This window comes from Nelusetta ayraudi, unplaced genomic scaffold (genome assembly GCF_046127955.1).
Source record: "Nelusetta ayraudi isolate G7.1 ecotype Tasmania unplaced genomic scaffold, CSIRO-AGI_Nayr_v1 ptg000011l, whole genome shotgun sequence".
NCBI classification, from domain to species: Eukaryota; Metazoa; Chordata; class Actinopteri; order Tetraodontiformes; family Monacanthidae; genus Nelusetta; species Nelusetta ayraudi.
This window is the reverse complement of record NW_027466061.1, coordinates 10,801,203-10,828,402: the sequence shown is the minus strand read 5'-3', so window position 1 is coordinate 10,828,402 and position 27,200 is coordinate 10,801,203. Positions and strand designations below refer to the sequence as shown.

The window sequence follows — 27,200 nt, the reverse complement described above, 5'->3', positions numbered from 1 at the left end:
ACCTCTTTAGCTTTCTCATCCTGTACATATTCTATATTCCTGCACAGTGTTGTCTGGACAGCACTGACTGGTGTCTTATATTGTATTTTATTGTTATTTATCTTTAGGTCTTATATTTTTTTAAATTGTTTTGCACAAAGGGAGTTGCCACGCAATTTCATTGTATCTCTGCTACAGTGACAATAAAGGCTATTCTGATTCTGATTCTGATTCTGTTATTTACATTACAATCAGGTCAGCCCAACCACACTCACAGGCTAAAAGGGAAACTTTTCCTTTGAACATGATGAATTCCAGAGGAGTCATCACTGCCGTAACATTTCAATGCCAGACGAGACAAAAGCATACGTTAGAGGAGGTATATGATATTGTGTAACTGTACACGTGAGTACAAAAATAAATACAAAAATGAACATCATTTTATGAGTGATGTAGCGTAAACAGTGGTATATCAGTCTAATTTTAGTTTTAGCAGCTAACAGAGGTCAAACAATCATGTGGTCCTCCTCAGCACTCTTCCTTCCATCAGAGTTTCACTGGAAACAGAAACAGAAACAACACAGTGAAGACTCGGTTTTGGGTGCGAGTCACGATCATGTTGTCCGACATAAAGATTATGCCGGACCACATAAATAAACATAAAGGATTAACTTACAGCACTTGGCAGGGACCTCCAGAGGTATGTAGTTCTGCTGGCAGAGATAAATGAAAGCATGTGCTAATCTGCAGGAGGCTCTGGAGGAGCTTGCTGCACACATGGACCAGAACTGTGCGGGATCCACCTAAGAGCAGAACAGAAGCCTTGTTTTCATCCCCTGAAGCTTACACACATATGCTTGCATGTCTTTCATGTACCTGGGTGCAGTTTTGTTGTTGTTGTTGCTACTGTAAACCCCAAACTCCCGCCACTCAATCTGCAGCAGTCCGGAGTTCACAACTTATGATTATGTACTTTTTGTTTTTTTGTGTCCTCCTCGCTACGTTTGGAGCCCATGCCTCCATTTACGTCATGTCTTCTCCGTCATGTGTTCTTAATCATGTCGGGTTGATGAATAACATGTCTCAGCTAATGTAGTAAGTAATGTGCAGAAGCCATATGTTATGGCAGCGTGATTAATGAAGGCGGTCATTGCAGGAGTGGGCAGAGATAAAGAAGTTGCTATTGTACTCACCACTCTGAAACAGGGGCTCAGCGGGGAATCTGGAGACGAGAACAGAGAGTCACAGCTGGCAGCGGACGTGGCTGCTTTTGGGAGAGGCCTTTTCACAGCCGATGGTTTGGCGCAGTCAGCTGTCTTCTGGAGACAGACGAGGTGCATTGAAAAATATTTAGCCCTCTGTTTGCAACTACCTGTTAAAAGTCCTGATATCAGCGTCCTGCTAAAACTGATGCGTGGCTGGTGCATCAACGTGTTTTAAAGAGGACATGAAAACAAGGCCATCCCATAGGGCAGAACCAACACATGGCTGTCTTGTCGTTCACCTGGGAGATTTACCAGTGCCTTGTGTGACATCACAAAGGGCCAATTTGCAGAACTGTTCTTGATTAACACACTTTGGATTGCATTTTTGCAGAGTTCACCGGCAGATGATATGGGAGCTTTAGTTTGTGGACACATGTGAGTTCGACTCTCACCTGTCCCACCTGCCAGCCGTTCAAAAAACTGTCCAGACTTTGGGCCTGAGATCCATCAGGGAGTGGCAAGTCGTTCCCGGCTTCATTGTCATTAGTCCCGAGCAGACCGACAGATGCACCTGTGCAGGAAAAAAAACAAACATATTAAGAGAGCATGACGGCAGAACTGATTTGCATGAATGTCCAGTTCTCAGTTCTTTCTCTGACCGTGGAGCAACCCATCCAGAGTGAAGCTGCACAGCGCCTGAGTCAGGTCACATGACAGTGACACTCCATTCTGACTGGACACCTGCAGCGTGTGAGCTCTGATTCGAACAGCCACTCCGCTGCCGCTGGTTAGTGTGTGCGTGACTGTGCTGTTGCAGTTGGCCTTCACCTAAAGAGGACAAATGTTTTAAATTGAATAGATGAAGATCTGGAGGCACCAGTGGAGCTGCTGCTGCTGACTTCACCCCAGTTGGAACAAACCTGCCCGTCAGTCTGCACCTCGATGGTGCTGTTGTTCAGCCACAGCTTGAGGAGGCTGCGCGAGTCCGGGTTTAGCAGCAGCGTGAACGAAGGCTCATTGCTGATGTCTTGGGCCAGCAGCAGCGGACAGGAGCCCGGCAGCTCATGCAGGTGACCATCGAACGTCACTGCAAATTGATCCGACACCAGCAGAGCTTGGTCTGATGGAAAATGAGGACGGGGAGGAAAAAGGAAAGGTCCTGGTTATGGTTGAATTCACTCATACAACCTCCAAGAAATATTTGTCTTACGTCTGAACGGGCTGTCCATGATGTTCCTTTTGAAGTAGTACAGTTCCGCCATGGGCCTGATGGTGGCGAGGGTCTGCAGGGGCCTCAGGAGCCATTCCTCCAGCAGGACCTCGACCAGGCCGGCCTCCGCCACCCTGGACCAGGGCAGCGGCGGCAGCGGCAGCGAGGCACTCACAGAACACTGACTGTGGGGAAACCAATAGTGCAATCATTCCCCTGGAGTTACCTGTTCACTGCTGCTGTCTGACTGCAGATTATCCAAATATCACACAAACGGAGCCGCTTTAAACTAAACTAACATTTACATAGCCTCTGACCTCCATTCATGACAAATCTTAATTAAATGATGGTGTATCCCTACACCGACCTCATAAGGAAAGGAATTCTGTGCAAACAATGGGCGAATGTGGGCTTTGGTCGCCTACCTGGGGGAGAATCTGTAGGCCGAGGCCAGTTTCTTCCTGATTCCGGACAGAGATGTTGCCAGTCTGGTCTCCAACCACTGAAAGGTGTGTTGACCTGCCTGATTCACAAACAGTTTGAAACATTAACACGTGCATAGAGCAGTGACTCCCTGACAGTATGGATCAACACAGCTCCAGTCAGTCCGCTGGGATTTTCATTGTCCAGGGAGTGACCCTGCCTTCGCCCTATGAAGGCTGGGAGAGGCTCCAGCAGACCCCTGCAACCTTGAGTGCAGGAGCAAGAGGGTATAGAAGATGGATGGATCATCAGTGTTGGGATCAAATTAAAAAGTATGGTGTGCGGATTATGGGATAAACCAACAGGTAAATAAACAGGCTACTTGTGAAGTTGATCTGAGTAGGTACAAAACTCTAGTTTCTCATATTTTTTGCATTTTTTTACTACATAATTTGAGTTGGGGTAGCTCAGCGGACTTAATGAAGTAAGAAAGTTTACATGCACCCGTGAACTCACCAGTGAGACTATAAATACCTACAAATTGCTTTAAATGATGGGGCTCCAAGTCTCTTGCGCCCTGTGAAAACTTACAGCGCTGACTCAGGACTCGCTGCTATATGGATTTCTCACCAAGTCCATGGCGACGCCCAGCGCGGAGAAGCCGGCCTGGGCCAGCGGCCTCAGCTGCGTGTTCCCTAGCAGAGCTGGGACGACGGCCTCCAGCAGCCACTCCGTCCACAGGGTCACCACCTCCTTCCACACAGCCTCCGGCCTCTGGCCCCTCACGTCCTGGTAGACCCCAGCCAGAGTGGCCAGCGGCCCTGGGGGAGGAATTTTATTAAGGCTTTAAGAAAGGCATCATTACATTTGTATATAAAAATAATAATAACAATAAACACTTCGAGGATGGATTCGGTTTGATCGGACGACACAAAAAACATTGATAATATGGGAAAATGTTACACAGACACAAAGAGTGATGAAGATCAACTCAGTCGGTTCTGACAATGGTTTGCGACTCCGCGTGGCGGTTTGAGGCTGCAGTCGTTAAAATTAACAGAAACCAAATTAAATGTCTCCAACGGAAGCACAGAACATCTGGCGGACACAGTCCGGTCTGTGCAACATCTCGGGCTCAGTAGTTTTCCAAGTTGGTCTCAAGCTAAGAACAGATTCCCTGCAGCCGAGCGGAAAAAGGGTTGCGGGTTGAACCCCGGGCCAACTGGGCCCTTTCTATGTAGAGTTTGCACGGTCTCCCTGTATCTGTGTGGCTTCTCTTCGGGTTCTCTGGCTTCCCTCCCACAGTCTAAAATCATACAGGTGAAAGGCCTGGGAACTCTGAATGGGAACTTGAACTCACTCCTCAGCTCATGCTGGCCCAGAAGGGACGCGTGCTGCAGCAGGCCGAGGAAGCGCGGCAGGTCGTCGGCCACAAAGTGTCGCAGGACTCCGTCCCGCCAGGGAGCCAGCAAAGCTCTGCCCCCGTGTCCCAGCATTGCCTCGACTCGCCGGGACACGTCCAGGGCCGCAGCGCTCAGCTCCTGCAACCACTCGCTGTCTTTGGACTGCAGAGGATGTTGCAAAAAAAGGCAGCAGTACAATACAAGAATAAAGGAATACTTGCCTGTGTTGATCATGGTGCAGTGAGTTTACCTGCCGTCTGAACTCTGAGAAGAGACGCTGCAGAGTTCTGATTCTTTCTAGCAACTTGGTCTGGATGTGGGAGCCCAGAGACTGAATCTCTTCCTGAAAAACCAAACACGGTTCAATGCTTCCACTGTGGCATGAACAAAGATTTGGACACTTTCTTTTGCAAGCGGCGATACCTCTAATTCTCTGAGACTATCCAAGCAGCCGCGCGCTGTCAGTGACAACCTCTGATTGGCCGATTCCACGGACAAACTGCCCAGAGTTGCATGTTTGCTGCCGCCACCGTCAGCAGCGACTCTCTTCTGCAAGTACAGCGTCAAACTGCGATTCGTTCCCACGCAGGCGACCACAGTGACGTCCTGGTCCACCTCTGAACCTGCACAATGACGAGCTCCTCACCATCACTTTCTTTTGGCATTCTTGCAAGGACTTACATCAAAGAGATGATTTACCGTCTGCATATCCTGCAGAGGACTGAAGGCAGCGTCCCTCCACCGTCCCGTTCAGCCACATCTTTTCTCTGCGGTCTAGTCTGACTTGCATCAGGAGTCCAGACCCCCCAAGCCAAGACAGTGCACTGCCACTCACTTCCAGACTCCAGTTACCCATCCTAGACTTTGATGTCATAGACAGACATGTCATTTTCAGGGGATTCACCGGTATCATTTTCAGTGTTTTCAGGATTTTCAGGATTACTCCATAAAAGTAATCCAACTACTGATTACTAATTACTCCTTAAAAAGTAATCTAATTACTTCTTTAACTACTTTGTCTCACAAGTAATCAATTACTAATTACTAATTACTTTAGTTAAAAAAAAGATAAAGTAACAGTTGCTCAGTGCTTTGGAATGAACTTTACAAAGAGAAATTTTACAATTCCAAATATTGCCTCTGTCCTCTAAAATTTCACAAAATTTATATGTCACAAAAGTAACGGAATCGTTACTTGGTAAAGTAATTATGATATAATTACCAGTTTTGCCACAGTATATAACAATAGTTAATTTACAGTAGTGGATTAATTAGTAATAGATTACTAGCCAACACTGATCATTTAGCTGAACAACATTTTTTTAAAAAACTCGAAAATCACGATTAAGGCTGTACTACAGGAAAGAATTTGGCAGAATGTCTCTATTTTTTCATCTAAAAATCATAATCGAAGGATAGTGCTTCTTAAAAGTTAAAATTAAGATCTGTCTGTAATTGTATAAAACTGTACAGCAAGTAAAATTTTTTCAAATATTTCTTTCTGTATAACTGTGCAGAGAAGAGAGCATGTTTGCGTCTTTGTCGTGCATGCACGTCAACGGAGGGGCGGTGCAGGCTATTCACCTCAGAAAACAGAGACATGTTGGAGCCCTGCGTCGCCACCGAAGAGTTGATCAGGGCAAAGGTGAGACTGCACAGCTGAGGCCTTCCAGCCACAGCCAGGTGCGACTGAGTATAAAACATCTCCTCTCCTGCGTTCACTCTGTGGGATCCCGACCAGGACAAAGCCTGAGAGACACACACAGCAGTGGAGTGAAAGTGTTGCATGGAGACAAAAGAGGCTCCCCTCCAACAACCTCTTTCACCAGTACAGCAATCACTACCTCCACAGTGTTTTCAGATGTGGGAGTTGAAGAAACTCACAGGTTTCAGGGGGCAAAGTCCCAGCAGCAACGTGTGTTCCAAGCGATCTCTGAGGTTGCTCTGAACCTTGGCCAGCAGTGTGTGTGAGGGACAGGGTTCAGGAGAAACTCTGTCCAGGCCAACGCTGACTTGGAAGCTGTGCATTCCCTGCGGGCCTCGCTAGAAACAGCGGCGGGCGTGGAGGGGTCAATGTGGGGTCAATGTGGGGGTGGAGGGAGACAATATAGGGAGAGGTTTTCTTTTGTTTTTCTCTTTTCCAAACTACAATTATCAGCCGTAACATATGAGGCATGCAAGTTTGTTTTGTCCATGAGGTTCGGGGCCGAGTACCTGATACTTCATGCCTTGCTTGACGCTCTTGTTTCCCCATCTCAGCTCTGAGTTCTGTGAGTACAAGTTGCCCTCCTGACCGACGGACACACAACCTTTGACAGAAGACACTGCCATCTGCGCGCATATGCACAAATGAATAATCAGTTCTAAGTCTCGTAATGCATAATGTGAAAAAAAAGTCATTCATAAAAAGTGCTGAAGCATTTTATGATAGATTGCATTTTAGAAGTCAACAAAAGCTCACGTGAGAAATTCTTTCTTTCGTTTGCAGGATGCAAACCAGCGTTTGTCATTTTTGTGTAACTTTTGCTGATTTTTGAGTTTAAGTTGTTCTACAAAGCCATGATTAAGTTGCGTGGTTATAAACTAAGCCAAATTATAGAACCGATTGAGCACTGATTTGAAATATTGTAGCGAAACAAAGCTCCTCTCACCTGTAGTGCAGAGAAAAGAGCGCATGCCTGCCCCCTGCTGGAGTTATTGTGCCAGTGCTTGTTGAGGTTGAGAGAGACGTTGATTGGGGAGGCGCAGCTCAATGACAGTGCAACCTGCAAGGACAAAATAGATAAAAATACAAAGACACAAATAATCCCACTCAGGCTGTTAATTTAGTAAACATAGAATGAATTAATATCTTGAATAAAAGTAATCCCAGCATGTCATTAAATGGATTTTATGATGAATAGTCCTGATAAAAGAGGAAATGGCACAAATACAATCTCTAAAAGGACAGTAAACAAATTAAATGAGTTGTCATCAACTTTGCTCGAGAATTATTTTATTTTCTGTGTTTTAAACATGTATAAATGAACCTGCTGGCTGCTGTGTTGTTCCCTTAGCGAGCTTTGCGACAGCGTGTGAACAGACATCTGGCTGAGGGTGGAGGTGAAGGGCTGCCTCAGCTCCACTTTGGTCTCGTTCAGCCCCTCCGATTGACTCCATGAGGTGACAGCTTTGACCTGCAGGTAGAATAAAAAATGAAACCTTGCTGCAGAACGACGGATCACACACACACAAAAAGAAACTCCTGCGGATTGTGGTTGCTGGCTCAAACAAGGATGTTGCACCTGCTCCAGTCGGCCATGCCGCGTCCATCCCAGAGAGACGCTGTCCAGTCGGCCGTGCGAGAACCTCTCCATTGTCACGTCCAGACTGGTGCGGCGGGGGAGGCAGCTGATCTGCACTGAAGTCAGGGATGAGTGGAAGAAATCAGCAAGGATGCCGCTCGACATGCGGGAACTGTGACAGGTGGGATGGATTTACCCTTCAGGGTCTTGTTGCCCATCTCCAAGTTTGGCGGTGCGGAGTAGACACCCGTCAGGCTGATCTCCTGGCTGCCCCACACAGAGCCGTGCTGAAGCTGGTAGCTCCAGTCCCTGGCCTCAAACATCGTCCTCACCGCCACAGCCCTGGGGAGAGGCTTCAGCTGCACAGAAAACCCCAGAGATAGATAGATAGATAGATAGATAGATAGATAGATAGATAGATAGATAGATAAGGGAAATTCAACTGTCCCGAAACAAAAACTGTCAAAAAAGTGCATGGTCGAAATCTCTCGCGTTGGTACCTGTGGATATGAGTGTTTGAGCTCCACGGCCTGTCTGTATCCACTCTCAATGGCAGCTACTTCCCCCTGAGCCCACAGCCGCCGCCTCCCTGACGACACCTCCACCAGGCCGGACACACCTGACCGAGACTGGTTCAGCTGCACAGGGACGACCCGACAAGTCAATTTCACTTTACGATCTAGATAAAAAGATTTAGGCCCCCTTTACACAAAGACGGATTTCTCTGAAAACGCACAAATATTTATGTGGTTCATCCTTGCGTTTACACGAAGCCAGCGTTTTCGATGAAACTGCACAGGCAGAAACCGCACTTTTTGAAAAAACGCTCCTCACGGTGGAGAAGTTTGAAAGCAGCACCTTGCCCGGATTTGTGGAAACGCCAAAACACCACATGTACAGACCAGGCGGCGCTGCAGGCTGCTCACCTGAGAGGAGACACTCAGCTGTGACGGCAGGTAGACGAGCATCATGGGAACATTGTGCACCACCTTCAATATCAGGTCCTTGCTGGAGAAGAAAACAAAGATTACAAGGGAGGATGAAAAAAAAATCAAACTTTCATGGCGCAACATGTCATTTTTGTCTGAAAAATACAGAGCCAAAATGCAGAGGCTGCAAAGCTGACTGGAAATCTGTAAACAGCATGAGAGGCGAGTCTTCCTCCTACCTGTGAGGCAGATGGTGACCCTGGAGGATGAGTGCCAGAGAGGAGCTGAGCTCAGGGTTCACAGCCACAGAGCACCTCAGCTGGGACTCGGTCAAACTACCCCAGGCCTCCACCTGCGCCAGCAGTTCCACGCACGCCATTAGAACACAGGAGATCACTTCTGCTGCACGTGTGTAGGTACAGTGGCGTGCTGCTAACCTGCAAGGCCGGCCTGGGCAGTCCCTGCCGGGTGTGTCTCAGCGTGACTCGGGCTTCTTTGGATCCTTCATGTGCAGTCCAACCACCCACATCTCCCATCGCCTGGACTCTCCAGTCGGAACAGTGGACGTCAGCTGAGAGGCTGCGGAGAGGGCCTGTACATTAGAGAGAAAATGATTTCTGCACTGAAAGATCTTTAAAAGTTAGGATAGAATAGAACAGAAAAGAATAGAATAGAATAGAATAGAATGTATTTATCCCCTCAGGAAAATTCAGGTATCTGGCGGGCACAACAAAAAAATAAAACACTACAAAACTACTAAATAGTCATAGACAACAAACAGGGGCAGACAAAAATAACATAAAACAAAAGACAAAACAAACAGGCTAAAAGTGGCAAACCAGGAACTCACACAGTAAATAAATTCTTCCACATTCTAGGTTCTACATCCTTTCTACTTTTAGTGCAGTCTTGCCTATTAATAACAATTAACAACTTGAAAACAGCATTTTTAGCACTCTGTTTGTAGCCTACAGCAAAATCAAAACCCTGTGTTTATCATCCTGCTTTGTTGGATCTCCCTGCAGGATCAAACAAAATTGAAATAAAAAAGATTATCACACACGCGCACACCATAACGTCTGTTTAATTTTTAATAATCTGACCTTTGAACTGAGCGCTGAGGCTGGCATTCAGACCCGAATGAGCTGCCGTGTCATTAGGAGCGGGCGGAGAGAGGGAGAGCAACAGAGCCAGACGTCCGTCGGCGACGCTGACGTTGAACCCCGAGGACGCCAGTCTGTGTCCGTCCACCAAGAGCTGAGCTCTGGACTGGAGCTGAGGGAAGACTCCTCGGACGGAGCACTGGCCCTTCCAGGAGGAAAGAACGTGGCAGGTGTTGACTTCTGTGTCTGCACATACAGAAGGATTGTGGTCCATTTAAGATGGTGCTACCTCCAGATTCCTGGGCATCCCAGCATCCTGCAGCCACGACCAGCTGTGCCACACGGCCCCTCGGATCTCTTTATTGACGGGGAGGCATTGTACCCCGAGTGTGACTCCCGCCTGTCCTCCGAACTGCACCTCCAGGGTCAAGCCCCTCCCCTCGCGAGAACCGATCTCCACCTGCAGATGGTCCAAAGTGGATATAATCATCTGGGGCTGCGCAGCGTGAGCGGAGAGAGGAATCAGTGTGAGGCGACCACCTGAGTGCTAATGTTGGCAGGAAGTCCCAGTTTCCTCAAAGAGCTCAGCGTGTGTTTGAAGCGGCTCTTCACCCTCGCCTGGTCCGACGCCCTGCTAACCGTCACCTCCTGACTTATCTGCAAAAACAACAGGAGTTTGGTTTGCGCTTGAGCTGCCATCCCAGACTTCTGCTCTCCGCTGCTGCTGCTACTGCTGCTACTCCCACCTTTTGACTTCCTGCGCTGCCGTTCAGTGAGTAGGAGCGGGAGCCGTCTGCACCGCTGGCAGAACTCATCGTCAGTGCAGCGGCGGTGGGGATGCCGGCCCTCTTCAGTAGAGGAGCGGTGTGGTTGAGATTCAACAAAGCTTCATATTTATCCTGGAGAAGCAGCAGGAAAAGTTATTACACCTGCTTGAAACAGAAAAATGTGACTTTTTTTTAATAATTTGTACTCAAGTTATTGAAGATGAAAAGCACCCTTGTGGTCCTGAAAGCCACTGATGCATGTAAATCTTTATCATCGACCACCACTGAGAGCTGAGACTGGGCCACAGTTGGGCTGACGACTAAGGAGCCAGAGGAGCGCAGCCGGTCAGGACTTCCCCACCCCTGAAACATGAAACCAAAGTCAGAGAGTTAAAAGTGAAGAAGATATCAAAAATATACACAGATCACAGACATAGATCTCATATATCTATATCTGTGTATATAGATAGATATAGATAGCTAGATATATAACACACACACACACACACACACACACACTAACCCACACATATATTTATTTTTATATATATATATATGTATATATATATATATATATATATATATGTATATATATATATATATATATATATATGTATATATATATATATATATATATATATATATATATATATATATATATATATACATATATATATACATACACACATACATACATATTTATATATATACATATACATATGTGTGTTTGTATATGTGTGTGTATCATCCATGCAAAGGTGTGTAAAGTTTTGTTAACCATATTTCATCCAGAGGCAGTTTCTTTACAATATGCCAAGGCGTTAATCATATCTGTGACATGGCTCTCAGTCAAAATGAGTTACTGTCTCGACCTGGATGAGTGAGCAGTTGTTGTGATACACCAGCGACCCCTGCAGGCCTCCCCGTGACTCCACAGCGCCACTGGCTCGGACCGAGCAGCCATCCAGCTGAAGCAGGGCTTCGCTGTCGTATCGCTGTTGCGCCGCCCTGCTGGTGACTCGGAGTCGGCTGCGCTGCGGGACGACTCTCGGAGCGGGAAGGTTGTGAGTGAGCTCGCCCTCCAGGCTCAGCTCGGGCCAAGACCTCGCCCTCAGCCTCAGCAGACCCCTGGTGCCCTCCAGGTCAGCGTCCACAGTGGCCGTCCACACGCCGTGAGGATCCCTGAACACGGAGCCGTTCACATGAGCCTAAGGTCCAAACAGCACCGATGACACAATGCCAATTAGTTCAAGCAAAAACGCCAGGTTTCCAGCCTCCTACTAAAATTGATGCTATGTACAGTATTGTTTTTCCCATCAGTCTTCCCATCTGGTTCCACATGATGGGAAAGGGATGAACACAAGTGGAACCTGGAACAGCTCCCTCTTTCTCAGGCAAGCAGAAGAAATTGACTCTCTAGTAAAGGACCTTTAAATGTGTCTGTACAGACAATGGGGACATCCAGTGGATATTCCTTGCACTGCACTCAAAGGATAAAACCTGATCAAACTTTCATCTTCATTTCAGTTCTGGCATTGTACAAGTTAAACATGGCAGTGAGCGTCATAATGTACGACTTCAGAGTATCTTGAAATGATAATTTAGTTTACATGTTAAAACACAGAACCTCTGTGTCGAGGGGAGAAAGAGTTGCGGGACCTGCAAAGTCGGACACTTGGACTCGAGAGCCCAGAGCCACTCTCCTCCCCTGGTCTCCATGAAGCGACTGGCTCTGATGAAGCAAGTCCCAGCTCTGACAAACAGGAGCCCTGGCTGCTCCTGACCTCTGGGAGCCGTGGCCTCCATGGTGATCACTTGGGGCACGCCTGCCCTCCTCAGCCCAGGGAAGGAGTGCGTGAGGGATCCGGAGACGTGCCGAGGCCTGCTGGACTGACTGAGCTCCAGGAGGAGGTCCTGGTCGTCGGTCCTCAGGGAGGAGGTGATGGTGAGGTGGCCGGGGATGACTGAGGTGAGAATGGCGAGAGCGAGGGACTCAGGGAGGACTGTTCCCTGTGGATGACAATGACAGAAAACATTCTCACTGAATCACGCTGACGGTTCCCAAAATTTTGCTTCGGTGAGGGAAAAAACTGAAAATATAGATATAGATATAGATATACAGGCATTTTGGTGAAGTTTGCAGCAGTGTTCATTTTGTTACAGAATTTTTTTTTGTCATAGTTATCGTCAACATCATTTTTTTTCTGACTAAAACGTGACGATAGCTAAATAAAAATTCATTCATAAGGACTATAACGAGGTGTATTGACATTTTAGTCAATGGATAGAAACGAGACGAAAATGTCTGCCAGAGACAAGATCTAGTCAGAGCTTATTTCGTTTGTGGAAGGAAATGACAATTTAGAAAGTAGCGGAAGAAGTTGGGAAAAAAAACTGTCGGAGCAACGTGGTCAGGAAGTTGCGTAGTACGTGCACACATATTATGTGGTCCAGACTAGTTTGAGAGCAAATGCCAACACTGGGGAGGAAGAGGCGACAGGACACTTGGACGCACTTCACATTTGATATGAAAGAAAATAAAGCACTTTGTAAAAATTGTGGCGTGAAAATATCAGGAATCAACTAAATCTATCTGTAATTTTAGTGGACTAAAATGATTATGATATTTCGTCAACTAAAACTATACTGAAACTAAAACAATGTAGATGATTAAATTATGACTAAAACTAAATAACGTTTTTGTCAAAAGACTAAAACTAAATCAAATTTTGCTGTCAATGTTAACACTGGTTTGCAGGTGTCGAGAGGACCGAGCATCATACCTGCAGAGCAGGGCAAAAGTTGGTGACATTCACAACGTAGGAGGACCGCTCCTCGTCTCTCTGAGGGGACTCGGCCTTGCCCAGACGACCCCTGAAGGAACAAGGTCCCAGCTGCAGATCCACCTCGGCCGCGGGCAAGTGCGCGGTCGAAACGTTCAGCACTATCGCCCCACGCGTGGGAAACCCCAGCGTCCATATGGCCTCCACAGAGTGCTGCACAGTCGCCTTGAGGCTGAGGCCGGGCTGGCAGGCCAGCTGCAGCGTGAGGCTGCCTTTCTCCTCGCCCTCAGCCTGCAGGCCAGCGCTGAGGTGCGTGGAGCAGCCGCGGCGGGAGACGGAGATGTTGGCTGACGCCTCAGTTGGCAGGAGAGGCTGAGGAGAGATGCGGAAAACAATGAGCCTTCCGAGAAAACAATGGCATCCTAAGTGTAAAAGTGACGTTTGGTACATTTTAATAAGCAGTTTCTACTTTGGACCCACAAGACCATTGTTGAAAGGAATTGGCTGAGAGTTAGTGTTGCGAAGGGCTCCCAGCGAGAGGAGGATATTTCTGTATTCTTACAAACGTGCCAGAGTCGAGCGCGCTAGCATGCTAACTGTAACGGGGTTACGGAGAATCTCTGTTAATGGTGGAGCTGTTGGTTTGGAAGAGTTTTGTTTTTAAAAGATTAACTTTTAAAGTTTAAATTCAAGGATAATTTACATTTAATTGTTTAAATGTTTCTTGAAAACAGCATTTTTCTTTAAATGACTTTTCTTGGCTGGAGCTGAATTGCTACATCCATCATATGTTGTGTGAGCCACGATGCTACAGTTCAGTTCAGCAGTGGTCTTGTTAATGTGCCCCCCCACCCTCAACTTCCCATTCCCTATGCTATATCATGCAAGTTTGACTGTGATGGAAAGACAAAAAAAAGGTCATCTCCAGGGTGAAGATGCCTCTTTTGTTTTTCCCAAACTGGGAAACAAGGCTCCAGAGGCTCCCTCTTGTTTCCTCGCTGACCTTCAGGAAGACACACCGCTGCTGGACAACAACCTCCCAGCCGCTCCTCCCGTCCACTCCGCCCCCGTGCCGTTTTGCCAGGAGACGCACGGCGCACTGGTCTGCGTCCACCTCCAGGTCAGCTCGGTTGGCCGCGGACGACAGGCTAACCGTTAGCTCCCCCGGTGGACCGGTGGGCACGAGGTTTTGCTTTAGCGTGACCCTCAGGTTCTCCCGGGCCGCGGTGAAGTCGATGTGAGCCGAGCGGCTATTCAAAGATACTCTGGCGGTTCCAGACAGAAGGGCGTCGGCCAGCTGAGCTGAGCCCTGCAGGTCTAACTTGTTTGGGATGACGGAGGTGAGAAAAGCCCACTGATGCTGCAGGGTCCAACCAAATTCAACCTTTCGGCCCTTTAGCAGCAACAACAACGTGCACCGAAGTGAGTCGTGCTCGTTTTCCAAACCCAGAAAACCTTTCAGTCCGTCTGTGCCGACCTGTCCGTTGAGTGTCAGTGAGGTTTTCTGCTCACCTCCCTCCTCAGCTCTCCTGACGTTCAGCCACAGCAGACGGCCGAACCCTTTGCAGCGGGCCGAGCCATGCAGACCCACAGTGACTGAGCCCAAGGCTGCGCTGACGTCGGTCCAGACGTGACACCAGCTGTCAAATTTGAGGCGCCCTCTCACTTCAGCCACACGTGCCAAACCGTGACTGCCCAGCTGGAGCAGCCCGTGCCAGCCATAAAAACCCGGACTCTCCAGCCTCAGTCCCAAATTCAGGTCCATCCCCCAGTGCCCGACTGACAGCCCGACCCCGAGGCCCTGCCGCCGCGGCCCCGTCCGCAGCTGCAGCCTGAGGCTAGATTTGCTGGGCACACCAAGGCGTGTGAGCAGTGGCACAGACGAGTGGCTGAAGTTCACCCTGAGCTCCCTGTGGCCATCAGAGCCGTGGCAGCCTTTAGCCTGAGCGGCGAGGCTAGCGTGAGTTAGCGACAAGCCGTAGCAGCGCCTGCCGTGTGGCCTGTGGGAGCGAAAGAGCCGTACCTCCACTGGGAGACCTGAAACGTTCCCGTGGCACTGCGCCGACAGGCGGTCCGTGGCGGCGGCCTCCCCTGTGCAGTTCATCTGTGAAAACAGAACCTGCTGTCAGCAAATGTTTGTTTTAAAAGACCAAACTTTGGGAGAGTCTCAGGTTTCTGAGCGATAGCTGGACCTCAGAGCAGATGCCTGACCTTTTCATTCAAGTTCAGACATTTCTGTTTGGGTAAATAGATTTTAGTGCTTTGTCAGACATCGTTGATCTCAAAGTTATTCAAACATCAGAGATTATAGACAATAGCAGATTTAGCCCTCTGTTGACAGCCTTCTTCACAGAGGCTCCATTTGAACTTCCTGTTAATACTGAGGCCATGTTGGGACCTCCAACATGTTTGGAAGGAACCAAAAACCAAGGTGGTCCCAGCCACCACCTAACTGGGTAAGTTATCACTGACGTGAAAGGGTATCGTAGCTCTTTGTGACATCACAAATGGCTGATTCCAGGGTTTTAGCACAGACAAAGACAGATTTTCTTTCTGATTTCTTCTACTTTCTTCTTTCTCTGGCAGCCCGAATGACCTTGAGCGAGAGTTTAATGTTACAACTGAAGCTTTAAGATTAGTTTAAATGAAAGTGAAGTCTACAGGACAACAATGCTTTTTCATTATGTGAAATGTACCTGCAGCGAGAAGGGCACGAGGCCCTGGAGCAGCTTCACCTGTTGCCATAGAGACATCACCAGCACGGCTGTGCCGTTTTTAGAACCGATATTAAAGACGCCCTCCATGGTCCTCTTATCGTCCATGTGAAGGACCAAACCTGCGTCCAGTCCTTCTGCCTCCAGCTGACAGCGGAGAGGAAAACAAAGTGAAGAAGAAGGGCACAAGGCAAGTGTTCCTGCTCTGAAAGAAGTGAACTGGACGATGACGACCCTCTACCTGATAATGTGTTTTGCCTTCGGCAGATCTCGGCACGCCTCTCTGAAGCAGTGCTCTGACCTCATGCTGCAGCCTGGAGCTGTACTCCCATCTTGGGCTGCCCCCGTCTTCTGTTTGGCCGCCATTAAACTCGGCTTTGAGGAGAGACTCGGGTCCGGCCTGCAGCTCAGCGAGGACGGACAGCCGAGCGCCATCCCTGGACCATCTCAACTCAGCACAGCTGCTTGGAGGAACACCTGCGTCGGGCAGACAGAGGGACTGAGAAGACAATCGAGACGGTAACGTATAAAATCCACTCGTCCAGGGGGATAAATACCGGTGTCGTTGAGCAGGTGGAAGGAGTGGGACAACCTCGTCTGGACTCGGCCTGCGTCTGAGTCCTCAAAGCGGCAGCTCACGTTCACGCACAGATGCTCCGAGCCCAACATGGCACACAGCCAATCGGAGGTGGTGTGAGGCCTCCTGTCTGTCGTGTGGCCGTGTGAAGGATCTGCGGGCTCCTCTTGATGTCTCAGTTCCAAGCTGTATAAGTTCTCCAGCAGTCGAACCCTCACCTGTCCTAAAACATGACACCCGGCATGAATTAATCAATCAATTAATGAAATGTTTATTTGGTCATTTTCCATATAATTTAAAGACAATGACACTTCCAAAAATATCCATTATACCAATTCCCAAAATGCCCCTTCCAAAGAAAAGAAAACACAAAAGATTATAAATTACAAGTTTGAACAACCAAAAGGGTTTGGCTGAAGCTCGCGCAGTAACCAACCCTTTTTCATGTCATATTCAATATGCACAGCAGTTTTGATCAACTACTCAGTGAAAAAACAATATCAATACAGAAAGACGAATGAAAATCTTCTTTGCACTAGAACTTGACAATGTTCTTTGTTTTTGGATAAAGTAACATTTACAAAAAGATAAGTAAAGATTACCAAGCAGAGGAAGTCAGAACAATTCAATGTTTATGTTCTTCCATTATTATTTTTTTAAAACCTTCTTTTAAACTGATGCATAATTTCACTTTGCTTCAATGTCTCTGGTAGTGTCTCTTGACAACAGATACACACTTGCTTTACATGAGAATGTTGCATTTGAGTTGCTTCCAATTTATTTTTCCTCTCAGGGCACAAGGCCCATCTCTTTATTTGAAAATGATTTGTACATTATCTGGCAGAAGATTATTTCTTGTTTTGTATAAAATTACAAAGATGTTTAAAAAAAAAAAAAAGAAAAAGAAAAAAAAAGTCCATTTAGCTAAACTTAGTGATCAGGTGGTCATTGCGTCCATACTGTATGTAACTTGTAAAAGAAGCTTCTACCTTCAACCAGCAGGTCAGACTGTCCCAGCGCAGCCTCCAACCCCAGGACAGGAGGCAGAAAGGTGAGGTGGGCCATGGAGTGCCTCATGTCTCCAGACACAGCCAGCTGGAGACCCCGGCTGCTTCGAAGGGACCCTTTGACCTGAGTGAGCAGAACCTCATGTCCCTGTTTAAAGAGGCCATGTAGAGACACACTGGAGGAGGAAGGAGGAACAACAGAATCCAAGAGTTCATACAGACACACCAACAGCATGTGGAGAGAGTGAGACAAAGACCAAAGTGAAGTGGAGGTTCAGACTTTTCCGCGGACACGTTGGCGGCCAGCTCAACGTGCAGGTGGGCGGCAGATCCCAACAGGCTCTGTGACACGTTCACTGTCAGCGCCGCAGCTCTGTCCCCACCCTGTACAGAGTGGGACATCTGGGCGTCCAGCCTCATCCGGTCCTTCCCGTCGGCCTTCATGTGCACCGAGCCGCTTCCTCTCCCAGGCACCGAAGAGACGTCTGCACCGGCCTGCACCTTGGCGGCACAACAGAAAGAAGACAGGAACATCTATTCTGTCGTCTTTTATCAAAAAAATGTAAAACGTCTGATTGACGCACACAGGCCCCCCACCTCCAACACGTTGGGGATCTTGGATTTGAAGGGATGTCTGAGAGAAGAACGAAGACCAACTCTGCCTGACGTTCCATTGAGCTGAACTGAAAGCTAGAAAAGAAAGAATAAAACAAGTGTCACAACAAAATGTAGGCTAACCTGCTGCTCGTTGGACAAAACTGGAAAAAAAAATTTCTAGAATGCAGAAGGACTCACTTGGCACTCTTGGCGCTCCACTCTCAGTTTGCCTTTGGCCTGATAATCAAAGTCAGTGTTGTTCTTGGGGCTCCAGCGTACGTTTCCCTCCACCAGGGCTGAGGAGGGGAGCTGCAGCTGCAACAGTAATAACACTGAGGCGGTCATGAGTTCGGCCTTCCCTGATGTAAACCGCTACGTGCTCTCTGACAGGAGGACTTGCATCTCTTGCTTGCACTGCTAGACAGTAATCACCATGCAATGACACAAATTAGGAACTTTAGCACCGATAGCACCGCTGCACCAGAGAGGGAGGCTCTGTTGTTTTTGTTTGTTTTGTATTGTTTTTGTTTACCTCCAGCTGGTGGCTGAAGTTGCCTTTGACTTTGACCTCTCGGTGGATGGAGTGCAAAGAGTTGAGTCGGACTTGTCCGAAGAAAATCAGTCGCTCTTTGCTGCCCACACGCAGTTTCCCTCGAATGTCTTTCTGTGTCTGAAAGAGGAGAAAGTTATAGATACGGATAAATTCAGCAGGCGGGATTATGCGCTTCTGCAAATGTGTGCGCTTCTGCAAATGTGTGTATGCATGTTACACATCTCATATAAAAATCCTAAAACCCAACAGTGAACTCAGTGAAACGAGAAAGGTCCATATTTATCCAGGTTACATATTTTGCTTGATATTTCTTGAGAAGCACTAATACCTCTCAGATAGATAGATAGAATGCTGAATGAATGCTGGATTTTACCTGGTTGTTGGTTATTGTCAGACAGATTTCTGAGTCTGACGGGACAGTTTCTGACCTGAAGGGATGAATCAGTGCTGAGCAAACCTGAAAAAAAAAGTAGGAAAACCTTGTCAAACAAAACTGTAAAAAGAGACTCTTATTAATTCAATGCCTTATCATCAGCTGTTCTACACTCACAAAGGGGCTTGGAGGTCTATAGCCGAGGGTCAGCGTGTGGATGACCTCTGTGCTGCTGCTGAAAGCCGCCTTAGACTCCAGGATGTAGAGGCCTTTGTGGAGGTCAACTGTGAAAGTCTCCCGCAGAAGGAGAGTCTGAGGGAGGGTCTGGAAGGGCTGTCTGTGCCAAACATGCCGTTGCTGTTAATTACATTTTTATGACGTATGTACATGAAATACATGAACAGGACTATTAAGATCCAATCAGACGGAGTCGCTGACCTGAGCTGCAGCATCGCTGTTTTCTGGTACATCTTCTTGTCCCTTCTCAGCTCCTCTATGACTCCCTCCAGCTCCACCTCTGCGCTGGGGCCATTTGGCTTGATGACAGTTATCTTCAGCACCGCCTGCCTCTTTTTCAAATCCTTTCACAAAAAAACAAAAAACAAACAGACAACATATGTCTGTGTTATTGATATGTCTGTACTGGACACTCTCCCTGCCGAGTCTCACCTCAGCCACGTTCCTCAGGGCAGCAGTGACGCTGGCGTTGTGCTTGCCGCAGGTTGCGGAGACGTGCAGGGTCTGGCTGGATTTGGAGCTTTCGAGCGAGATGTCGCCCCCTACGGGTGGAGTCCACAACGTGCTCAAAGAGGCGGAGGCTTTCACGCTGCGCTTACCCAAGACGCCCCACCCGCCTGCCTGGAAGGTTACAGAGGAGACGCAAGAGTGCAGTTCACTCACTGTGCTTGATGATGACTCATTCCAACAGGAACCTGTTAAAAACAATTGTTCCTCTGAATGTTTCTGTACCTGAACATAGCTGACGGCTGGGGTGTAGAGCTTCAGACGGGCCTCCTTCTCTCGGCCTCGGTCCCTGTAGAGACCCTCCAGGAGGAGGTTGTGGACCGTCAGCCACTTGCTGGTCGTCAGCTCAGAGGTGAGTTGAAGTGTGTGGAGCTGCAGCCAGCTCAGTTTGTTGGTGCTGAAGATGTTCAGCCACGGCGTGTCCATGTTAAATGTGCCTGGGGGACACACAGGAAGACAGCCATGCTATCGCGGCGACTGCAAGCAGGAAAGCTGACGGTGGTAGAGAGTCAGCATCATTATAGTGGTGGAAAAGAAAGACTGCTGTTACCTTCCCACTTCTGATGCAGGGTGTGTGGGGCAGGACTTTTCCAGTGTAAACCTGCCACCAGCGGGATCAGGTTGTTGTAGTTGATTTTGAGGTGAGTGCTGCTCTCAGAGCCCAGCTGTCTCAGGTGAGAGTGCAGGAGCTGCGTTCTGTAGTTCAGATTCTTCTCTGGTACTTGCAGATTAAACTAGAAAAACACAGTGTGGAATTTATTGTTTTGTTACTAGGAATAGTAGCTGGGAAAACAAGCACCATCCAGTGTGTTAAAACACACACTCCTGGATGCCCTTAGTGCTGTCATTAAGGGCATCATTACCATCACCGTGTCAGGTGATAGTTTCTCCCTCTGAGATGTCTTATCTTTGCCCTTATTCAAATATGTGGAAGGACCAACGCATCATCATGTCTAGCAACAAACTTAAACTTGGAGCTGTAAACAGAGGGTTAAATATGCTGTTTAATTTTAAGGAGGTTTTGGGAATAAATCCTTATGCAAGGCACCTCCACTAGCGTACAAACTGAAAAATAAGGATCAACTTGTGACACGAATAGAGATCTCGGCCTGTTTGTTTTACCTCGAGCGTGTAGCTGGTGTGATTTTGCGTCGACTGGTTTTTGAAGGACTGGCTCAGAAGTAGCGTGCGCTTGTTGTTGAGCTCATCCCAGTGTTTGCCGTAGCTCATGTCCAGGGAGGATCTAATGTGGTCAGGGCTTTCCTCATGTCTGAGGTGGACCTGCAAATAAGTGGTGGAAAACCACAGAGTTCTTAACATCCAAGTCTAATGACAGCTTTGTATGACGTAACTTGTGAGTCATCCCGTGTGCTGACACATCCAGGTACCTTGTGGTTGATGGGAGCCGTGTTGGAGCAGTGGAATTCGTGATCCGCTCTCAGGACGTACGTCAGGTTTGAGTCCCTCTCACTCCTCACTCTCTGGGATGTGTAGCACTCCTGACGGAGGTGCCGAGCGTCACCTAAAGTCAGATACGTTACTAAGTAATTGTAAATTACAAGGCATTTAAAAAATGGTGTTTTCATGGAAATATGGACATTTTTGCTAATTGTGACCTCAGTTACAATATCACTGTGAATTTAACTCCTTTTTGCAAATAATAACTTCTGCACTTCAAATTTCAAATGTATGCTGCAAAAAATCTGGATAAACAAGCAATCACAGCACAGGCTTTAAATTAATTGTGGATGAAATGCTCCTTTATTCAGAGCCTCCTCCAATTCTATGTGTCATCAGATCTCTTCACCTACCTCCTACACCATATTTGAGCCTGAGCGCGGAGCTCCACAGCGAGCCCCGCTGCTCCATCAGCCCCAGCATCCTGGTGCCAATCACGCCAGGCAGGAGAAGCTCTGCCTCCACAGCGTACTGCCTGCTGCTGCCATCCCGCCTGCGCTCCAAGACCACTGACGATGGAAAATGTCAGATATGAAACCGGCCTTTCTGGGCGTTTTCCTTATTTTTAAATGTGTTGCTTTGGTCAGATACCTGACAGCGATGCCGTTTCTCTGAATACGTTTTTCACCGTGGCGGCAAAGCTGGTCTTCCCACTGAGGCCGCGTGTGACGTTGGCAGAGAGGATGATGGGATTTCCATTAGGGGATATTTTGGCTTCGACGCGATAGCGCGTCCTCTGCTCCGACAGGAGGTTCTGGCTGTCGGCTGAACCCTGACGATGACAAACAGCGTCAAATCTCTCCAAGACAGTGATCAGGTTTATTTGAATTTCTTACCAAGATGTAAAAATGAGCTCCGTCGATCATCAGCTCCACCTTCCCTGACTTGATATTCTTCTGCTGCACAATATGTCCTTAAAAAAATAGAAGAAGGAAATGCTCAGCTTTTTTACCCAACCAGTTCTTGTGATGCGGCTTCTGTGGTGCTGACCTTGTACTAAGATGGTTTTCAGGGGATGAGTGATCCTCAGCAGCAGCTTCCGAGGGTTGACGTTCACGTCCAGCGACATGTCCCTGGGGATGGTGGACTGAGGTGTGGCCAGTAGGAGGTGGATGGAAGCCTCTCTGGGCAGCCAGCTGCCTCTCTGAGATGAAACAAACAGAAGAAACACACTGGGACACGAGCTCTGAGGCCAGTGAGACAGGATCAAACAGATCACAACAGCACCTGAGCCAGCCACGAGTAGGTGGCTTCCAGCAGGTAGTGATGGAGACCTCTGTCCAGCTTCAACAGCCTCAGAGAGACATCGACCGGGCCTGGGGGTGGCAGTGAAAACGCAGCGGCGGAAAGCGGGTAGGAGGTGTTGGAGCACAACTGCCAGCCGACCACCTTAGACCCTGTGAGGACCAGAGAAAACCATTTCATTGACTCTCAAGCTGGTGGTCTCCAACTACTGAAAACCAGAGTTGTTTTGAGGAGGAGTGTCAATTTTAACAATGACAACCAAAGATCATCTGACATGTTTTGGGAGTGCAGCTGGTCCTCTGGACTCGACTCTTTGGGCCCTTGATCTCCTCTCGGTGGTCTCCGCTAAGCTGAAACACTCTGGAGCTGGTGAAGAAAAACATGGATCTTAATGAAATGATCAACACTGAGGGAGACAATGTCACACTCTGGTCCTCTATTTAATTTAAAAGTTCAGTCTCCAACAGTTTGAAAGGATGCATTAGAATGAAATTGATAAATTTTAGTTATCAAAAATAATTTCACCGTCTTTCATTCACTAATATTTTACATTTAAACACAAAGCAGGTCCAATTGTAAGGAGGTAGTCTTTGATCTTGATTTAGGATAAGTAATCGTGTGAGCTTCCTTCGCTGATAAATAAATACATTCAGCCTCATCCATGGGATCGATCACCTGACAGAGAAGACGTCCATCACATCCTCCGGTGTGTTCAGAGTCACTCTGAGGTCGCGACCCTCCTGCAGGTGAATGCCGCCATCTAGGCTGGTGGCACTCCTCAGCTCGGAGAACCATTCCACGGCAGCCAGGCCCAGAGCGCCGTCCACCCCCATGCGAGCAGACAGGCCCACGTAGGCGCTGGGTTTGATGTATCCACTCAGGGAGAAGTGACTCACATCCCTGTAGTTGATGTTGCCCTTCAGGCGCAGCGAGAGCAGGGAGGTCATGTTGACGGCCAGTTTGAAGGGCAAACCGGACAGAGACGGCAGCGTCAGCTCGTCCGTCGTCAGCACGGCCCGCTGGCTCAGCTGGACCTCGTGGCCCTGGGCGGCGGAGAGGAGGAGGGCCACGTGAGACGGTGACCAGGCAGGTGGTGTCAACGCAGAGAAGAGTCGGACAATCAGGCGGCGAGAAGAGATCTACCTCCGCTATACCTTGAGCAGTTTGACGGCCAGCCCCGCCACGCTCAGCGACAGCCGCTCCACCTGCTCATACAGGTCCTGACAAGTTAACACGCTGAGCTCATGGCCGAACACCTTGACGCTGACCAAACACTTGGGCCTGGCCTGTTCCGTCCGTCTGCCTCCCAACACCTGCACAGGAAGCAGACACATTTCCACAGTGCATAGAGCACAACTACCAGGACCATTCGGCAGTGGTTGCTCTCTCATAAATACCTGACTCAACTAAACAGTATTTCATAAAATGTACATGAGAACATTTTCCTACAGTTAAAATATTTTGGGCTAGAGCCTCAACTCAGGTGCGTGTTTTACCATTATCACTAAATCAAGAATGTACTGACTGATCATTAGACAAAATATCAGCAGTGCAATGATCAGATCTGCCTAAATCAGTCTAAATGGCCACTGTCCAAACTCTTCCCCCCACCCCCACAGAAACCTCACCATGGCCTTGGCCTGTTCCAGAAGGCTTTTGGTGCTGGATAAACACTTTTCTGTTTCCGCTCTCTGGCCTTCATCACTTTTTCTTCTCGTCCTCCGTGACTGCGTGTGTCTTTGACCGGCAGCCACGGACTCTCCAGCAGCAGTGCTGTGGGTGGGGTCTCCAAAAAGGTTCCTCAGGAGCGGCTCTGCATTCTCGACACGGACGTCCACCTGGATCGGGAAGAGCACAACGCAGGCAGTCTTGCACTTGTCTTGTCAGAAGGGAATGACGACAAATGATGGTGGATTTCAAGCCTACTTCCAAAAGGTTGTGGGCTCGACCGTGAAAATGAAGCGTCAGGTTTGCAGAAGCTGATCTTGGGAGGAACGATTTCGGAGAGAAAACCAAAGATGTTTCTACGTTTGTCATCCCTGCGCCTGAATCAGAAAAACATACACACACACAGCCGTGTCACTGTTGGTGGATTTATTGCGTGGAACATTTAGGACCCAATCGTAATTAGTTTACAGCAGAAATAACATTAATACCCGTTGCAACTGTGTAGTCTGAAAAGGAGGAATATTTCAAAAATTCTGCTTCAAAGTCGCGGCTGATGACATCATCAGGCAGTGACTCAATCAGGGACTGCTTGCTGGGGTCCTCGCTCCTCAGGACGCTGGTCAGGTGGCTCCACACATATGCGCCCACTGAAGAAGAAAGACATAAAATGCTTCCATTGTCACAGAGGAAAGTAACACCATTTATTAGAACAGACTGGTAAAAGACTTTGTTACTGGTTTAAATGTAATATGTTAAGACTAAAGTGATGATGACTTAACATTGGTCATGTATGAGAGTCATACATGTTAATATGCACACCAAAGTAATTCGTTAATAAACACATTCTCTAGTTGGCGCTGCTTTTGGCGGCTGTCTGGACAGAGCAGAGTGGTTTGAATCAGACCTTGGCTGGAGGTCTCGCTCCTCAGTGTCATCTTCACCACTTCATACAGCTCCCCGTTGGGGCAGCGAAGGAGCTGCTGGTATGCAGCGATCCTGACCTCCGGATCCTCCCGGGAGGAGCGGTACAGCTGCAACAGCACAGACCTCTAGAAGGGAGGAAGCTGCTGTCAGCGGCCGGTGTCAGAGTGACGCTCACCTCCTCACCTCCACCTCCACCTCAACCTCAACCTCCGCTCATACCCAATCAGTTATCGATTTGTCAATAAAAGGATGAATGGCTCGTGTTTCGGCGTCGACTCACGTCAGCTGAGCAGGGGAAGCGTCTGAAGGCTTGGACGGCTGCCAGCCTCAGCTCTGGCTGGGCCACAAGCTCCAGCATGAAGCAGTTTAATAGAGGAATGAAGAGCGGAGCAGCAAGGCCAATGTTCCCCACTGACTTCAATGCATATAAAAGCTAGAAAATTAAAATAAAATAAAATGAAAAGCGTAAGAAGCATCAACCGTTAAATCCAAGTGTTTATATATTCTGTCGGGAGCACCTACTGTATGGCCCTGAGTGTGTTTTACTTCTTTGGAACCTTCTTTCAGGGTTTCTTCAAGTGTTCGTATGAAAGTTTGTATCTGTGGGAGCTCACTGCAAGAGGTTTGTGACCTTTGGCACAGCTGATAGACCAGAGAAGAGCCGGACAGCAGCGCCTTTGACCGCACCTCAGGGATGTCCAGCAAGACCTGGAGCAGACGTGAGACAAAGCACGTGCTGAGTCTAGTTCATGAGCCTTGTGGCTTCACTAAGAAGACTCTAAGGAAGACGTGCCTACATTGATGGCGTCGATGTGCTGAGGCGATGGATGAGGCGTGAGGCCAATGGCGGTAAGCAAAGCCTGAGCCTGCTCCTCCTCCAGCTCTCTGCTCCTCACCAGCTCAGACAGCAGGGAGACACATTCGCCAGAGCCACAGGCAGGCAGTGCGTCCAGCAGAGGCTGCCTGTCGGAGCAGTTTCACCAGCATCACTTCACAGCGCTGCCACTTCAGCAAATTCAGGGATCAGTTTAAAAAAGACATGCTTTTAAAAGGCCAAGACAGAATCCTGGGTGAACCGGTCGAGACTGGTTTCTAACACCTGCCTGGTGAGCGCAGTGCTATAGTTGACACACAACCAAATCAAACCTCTGCCTCCTGAAATGAAAGTTCATTGTAAAAAACATGTTTGTCTCACGTTATAAAATGTTATAAAGTGTAGTAGGGAATTTTTTTTACATCTGCTCTGACATGTTCAGTCATCAGGATCTGTCCAACACAGGCAGCCCTCTGATCACAGTGTCGTGCGTGTGTTTTCCCATCATACCACATAAACACAAGTCTTTTCAGCTCTAATCCAACCTACTGGTAGCAGGGCACAGGATAGCTTACTACTAACTTATGATGCAAGAGTGAGATCCAGGAGAGCAAAAAACAATCAGAGTGAACTAGCAACGTATTAGTGCAGCATTAAACACGAACCCAAAGAAAAATACCAACCAGTCATTGCGACACTTGAATGACGCCTCATGCCAAAGCGTCCGGAGTTGAGAGAGAGTCAGATCTCTGAGCTGGAAAACCAGGTGAAGGAATTCTTCTGATACCTTAACGGAAATAAAGTAGACAAAATGACTAATAACTCCAAACGCTCGATTGGCCTCCCACAGAACTTCAAACAAGCTTTTTTCCTTTCCACCCATAAGCCCGAACCCAGCGGAGTGAATGCAGAGTGTGCACACAGTGTGCCGGGCACTGGTTCTGGTGATCTCTTTTAACCACGTCCCATGTAAACAGGCTGTGAAGGTCGCTGCCAGGCTCAGTTTGACTGCACCCTGTGTATGGAAGACATTCGTTTGAACAGCTACCACGCAGTCAGCTGAGGGAAGCCAAAGAAGTGGCTTTCAAAGAGCAGCGAGCCAGCGGTGGTCTGGCAGCATTCAGCAGGCTACTTAAATGCAATTTGAAATCCCCTGCCAGAAAGATCTGCAGCACCTGAAGCTTGCGGCAGGTAAAGTGAGGCACACAAGCGAGCCTTCTTTACAGGCCAGAGCAGGTTGAAGCCTACCAGAGTGTGTTGAGACCTACCAGTTTGGGCTCAGAGGTGATGCTGCTGCACAGTTTCCTGATAGTTTGACCAGCTTGTTGAGTTGTGGACGCTCCGACTCTTCCTGGTCCTGCAGCTGCCTCGTCTTCAAACTGCAAGCCTGTTGGTATGCCAACGCCTGCAGCATCTACAGGAGCATTGACAAGGGCAGGA

At 48.2% G+C, this 27,200-nt stretch overlaps 2 protein-coding genes across 2 annotated transcripts in view; both read right to left on the bottom strand.

Moving 5' to 3' along the window:
* The window catches only part of eif4a2 (eukaryotic translation initiation factor 4A2), an 83,031-nt gene extending 75,363 nt beyond the window's left edge, over nucleotides 1–7,668 (bottom strand). Inside the window, exon 1 of the mRNA XM_076020839.1 lies at nucleotides 7,660–7,668. The gene's annotated coding sequence lies outside the window, so the exon portion shown is untranslated. The remainder of the gene's footprint in view (nucleotides 1–7,659) is intronic.
* LOC142884860 (uncharacterized) lies at nucleotides 220–27,200 on the bottom strand. The gene is made up of 66 exons (XM_076020812.1): nucleotides 27,029–27,200; nucleotides 26,444–26,547; nucleotides 25,744–25,909; nucleotides 25,469–25,654; nucleotides 25,227–25,379; nucleotides 24,927–25,071; nucleotides 24,511–24,669; nucleotides 24,281–24,399; nucleotides 23,983–24,192; nucleotides 23,509–23,667; nucleotides 23,030–23,397; nucleotides 22,629–22,720; nucleotides 22,337–22,506; nucleotides 22,100–22,253; nucleotides 21,946–22,022; nucleotides 21,701–21,881; nucleotides 21,463–21,618; nucleotides 21,040–21,173; nucleotides 20,774–20,932; nucleotides 20,202–20,385; nucleotides 19,877–20,088; nucleotides 19,577–19,765; nucleotides 19,346–19,488; nucleotides 19,085–19,244; nucleotides 18,908–18,991; nucleotides 18,514–18,651; nucleotides 18,180–18,296; nucleotides 17,982–18,074; nucleotides 17,665–17,885; nucleotides 17,367–17,560; nucleotides 16,358–16,600; nucleotides 16,042–16,277; nucleotides 15,783–15,947; nucleotides 15,110–15,190; nucleotides 13,087–13,458; nucleotides 11,963–12,313; nucleotides 11,176–11,511; nucleotides 10,535–10,666; nucleotides 10,283–10,435; nucleotides 10,077–10,193; nucleotides 9,826–9,996; nucleotides 9,537–9,741; nucleotides 8,871–9,025; nucleotides 8,673–8,785; nucleotides 8,431–8,512; nucleotides 8,005–8,142; nucleotides 7,701–7,863; nucleotides 7,505–7,620; nucleotides 7,250–7,396; nucleotides 6,872–6,985; nucleotides 6,435–6,551; nucleotides 6,105–6,263; nucleotides 5,805–5,969; nucleotides 4,920–5,082; nucleotides 4,644–4,843; nucleotides 4,471–4,563; nucleotides 4,178–4,382; nucleotides 3,448–3,638; nucleotides 2,820–2,917; nucleotides 2,395–2,579; nucleotides 2,105–2,304; nucleotides 1,844–2,012; nucleotides 1,637–1,755; nucleotides 1,173–1,295; nucleotides 656–782; nucleotides 220–536 (listed from the first exon to the last, which is right to left on the bottom strand). The coding sequence occupies exons 5-66, from the start codon at nucleotides 25,302–25,304 to the stop codon at nucleotides 526–528; spliced, it is 10,011 nt and encodes a 3,336-aa protein (XP_075876927.1). The 5' UTR covers nucleotides 25,305–25,379; nucleotides 25,469–25,654; nucleotides 25,744–25,909; nucleotides 26,444–26,547; nucleotides 27,029–27,200; the 3' UTR covers nucleotides 220–525.

Coding starts and splice junctions, on each gene's coding strand:
- LOC142884860 (XM_076020812.1), bottom strand. CDS start 25,304: ATGCTGGAGCTTGTGGCCCAGCCAGAGCTGAGGCTGGCAGCCGTCCAA. Junction 9,742..9,825: donor GGATGCCCAGGAATCTGGAG/GTAGCACCATCT, acceptor TCCTCCTGGAAG/GGCCAGTGCTCCGTCCGAGG. Junction 2,918..3,447: donor TGGGCGTCGCCATGGACTTG/GTGAGAAATCCA, acceptor TTTGTGAATCAG/GCAGGTCAACACACCTTTCA.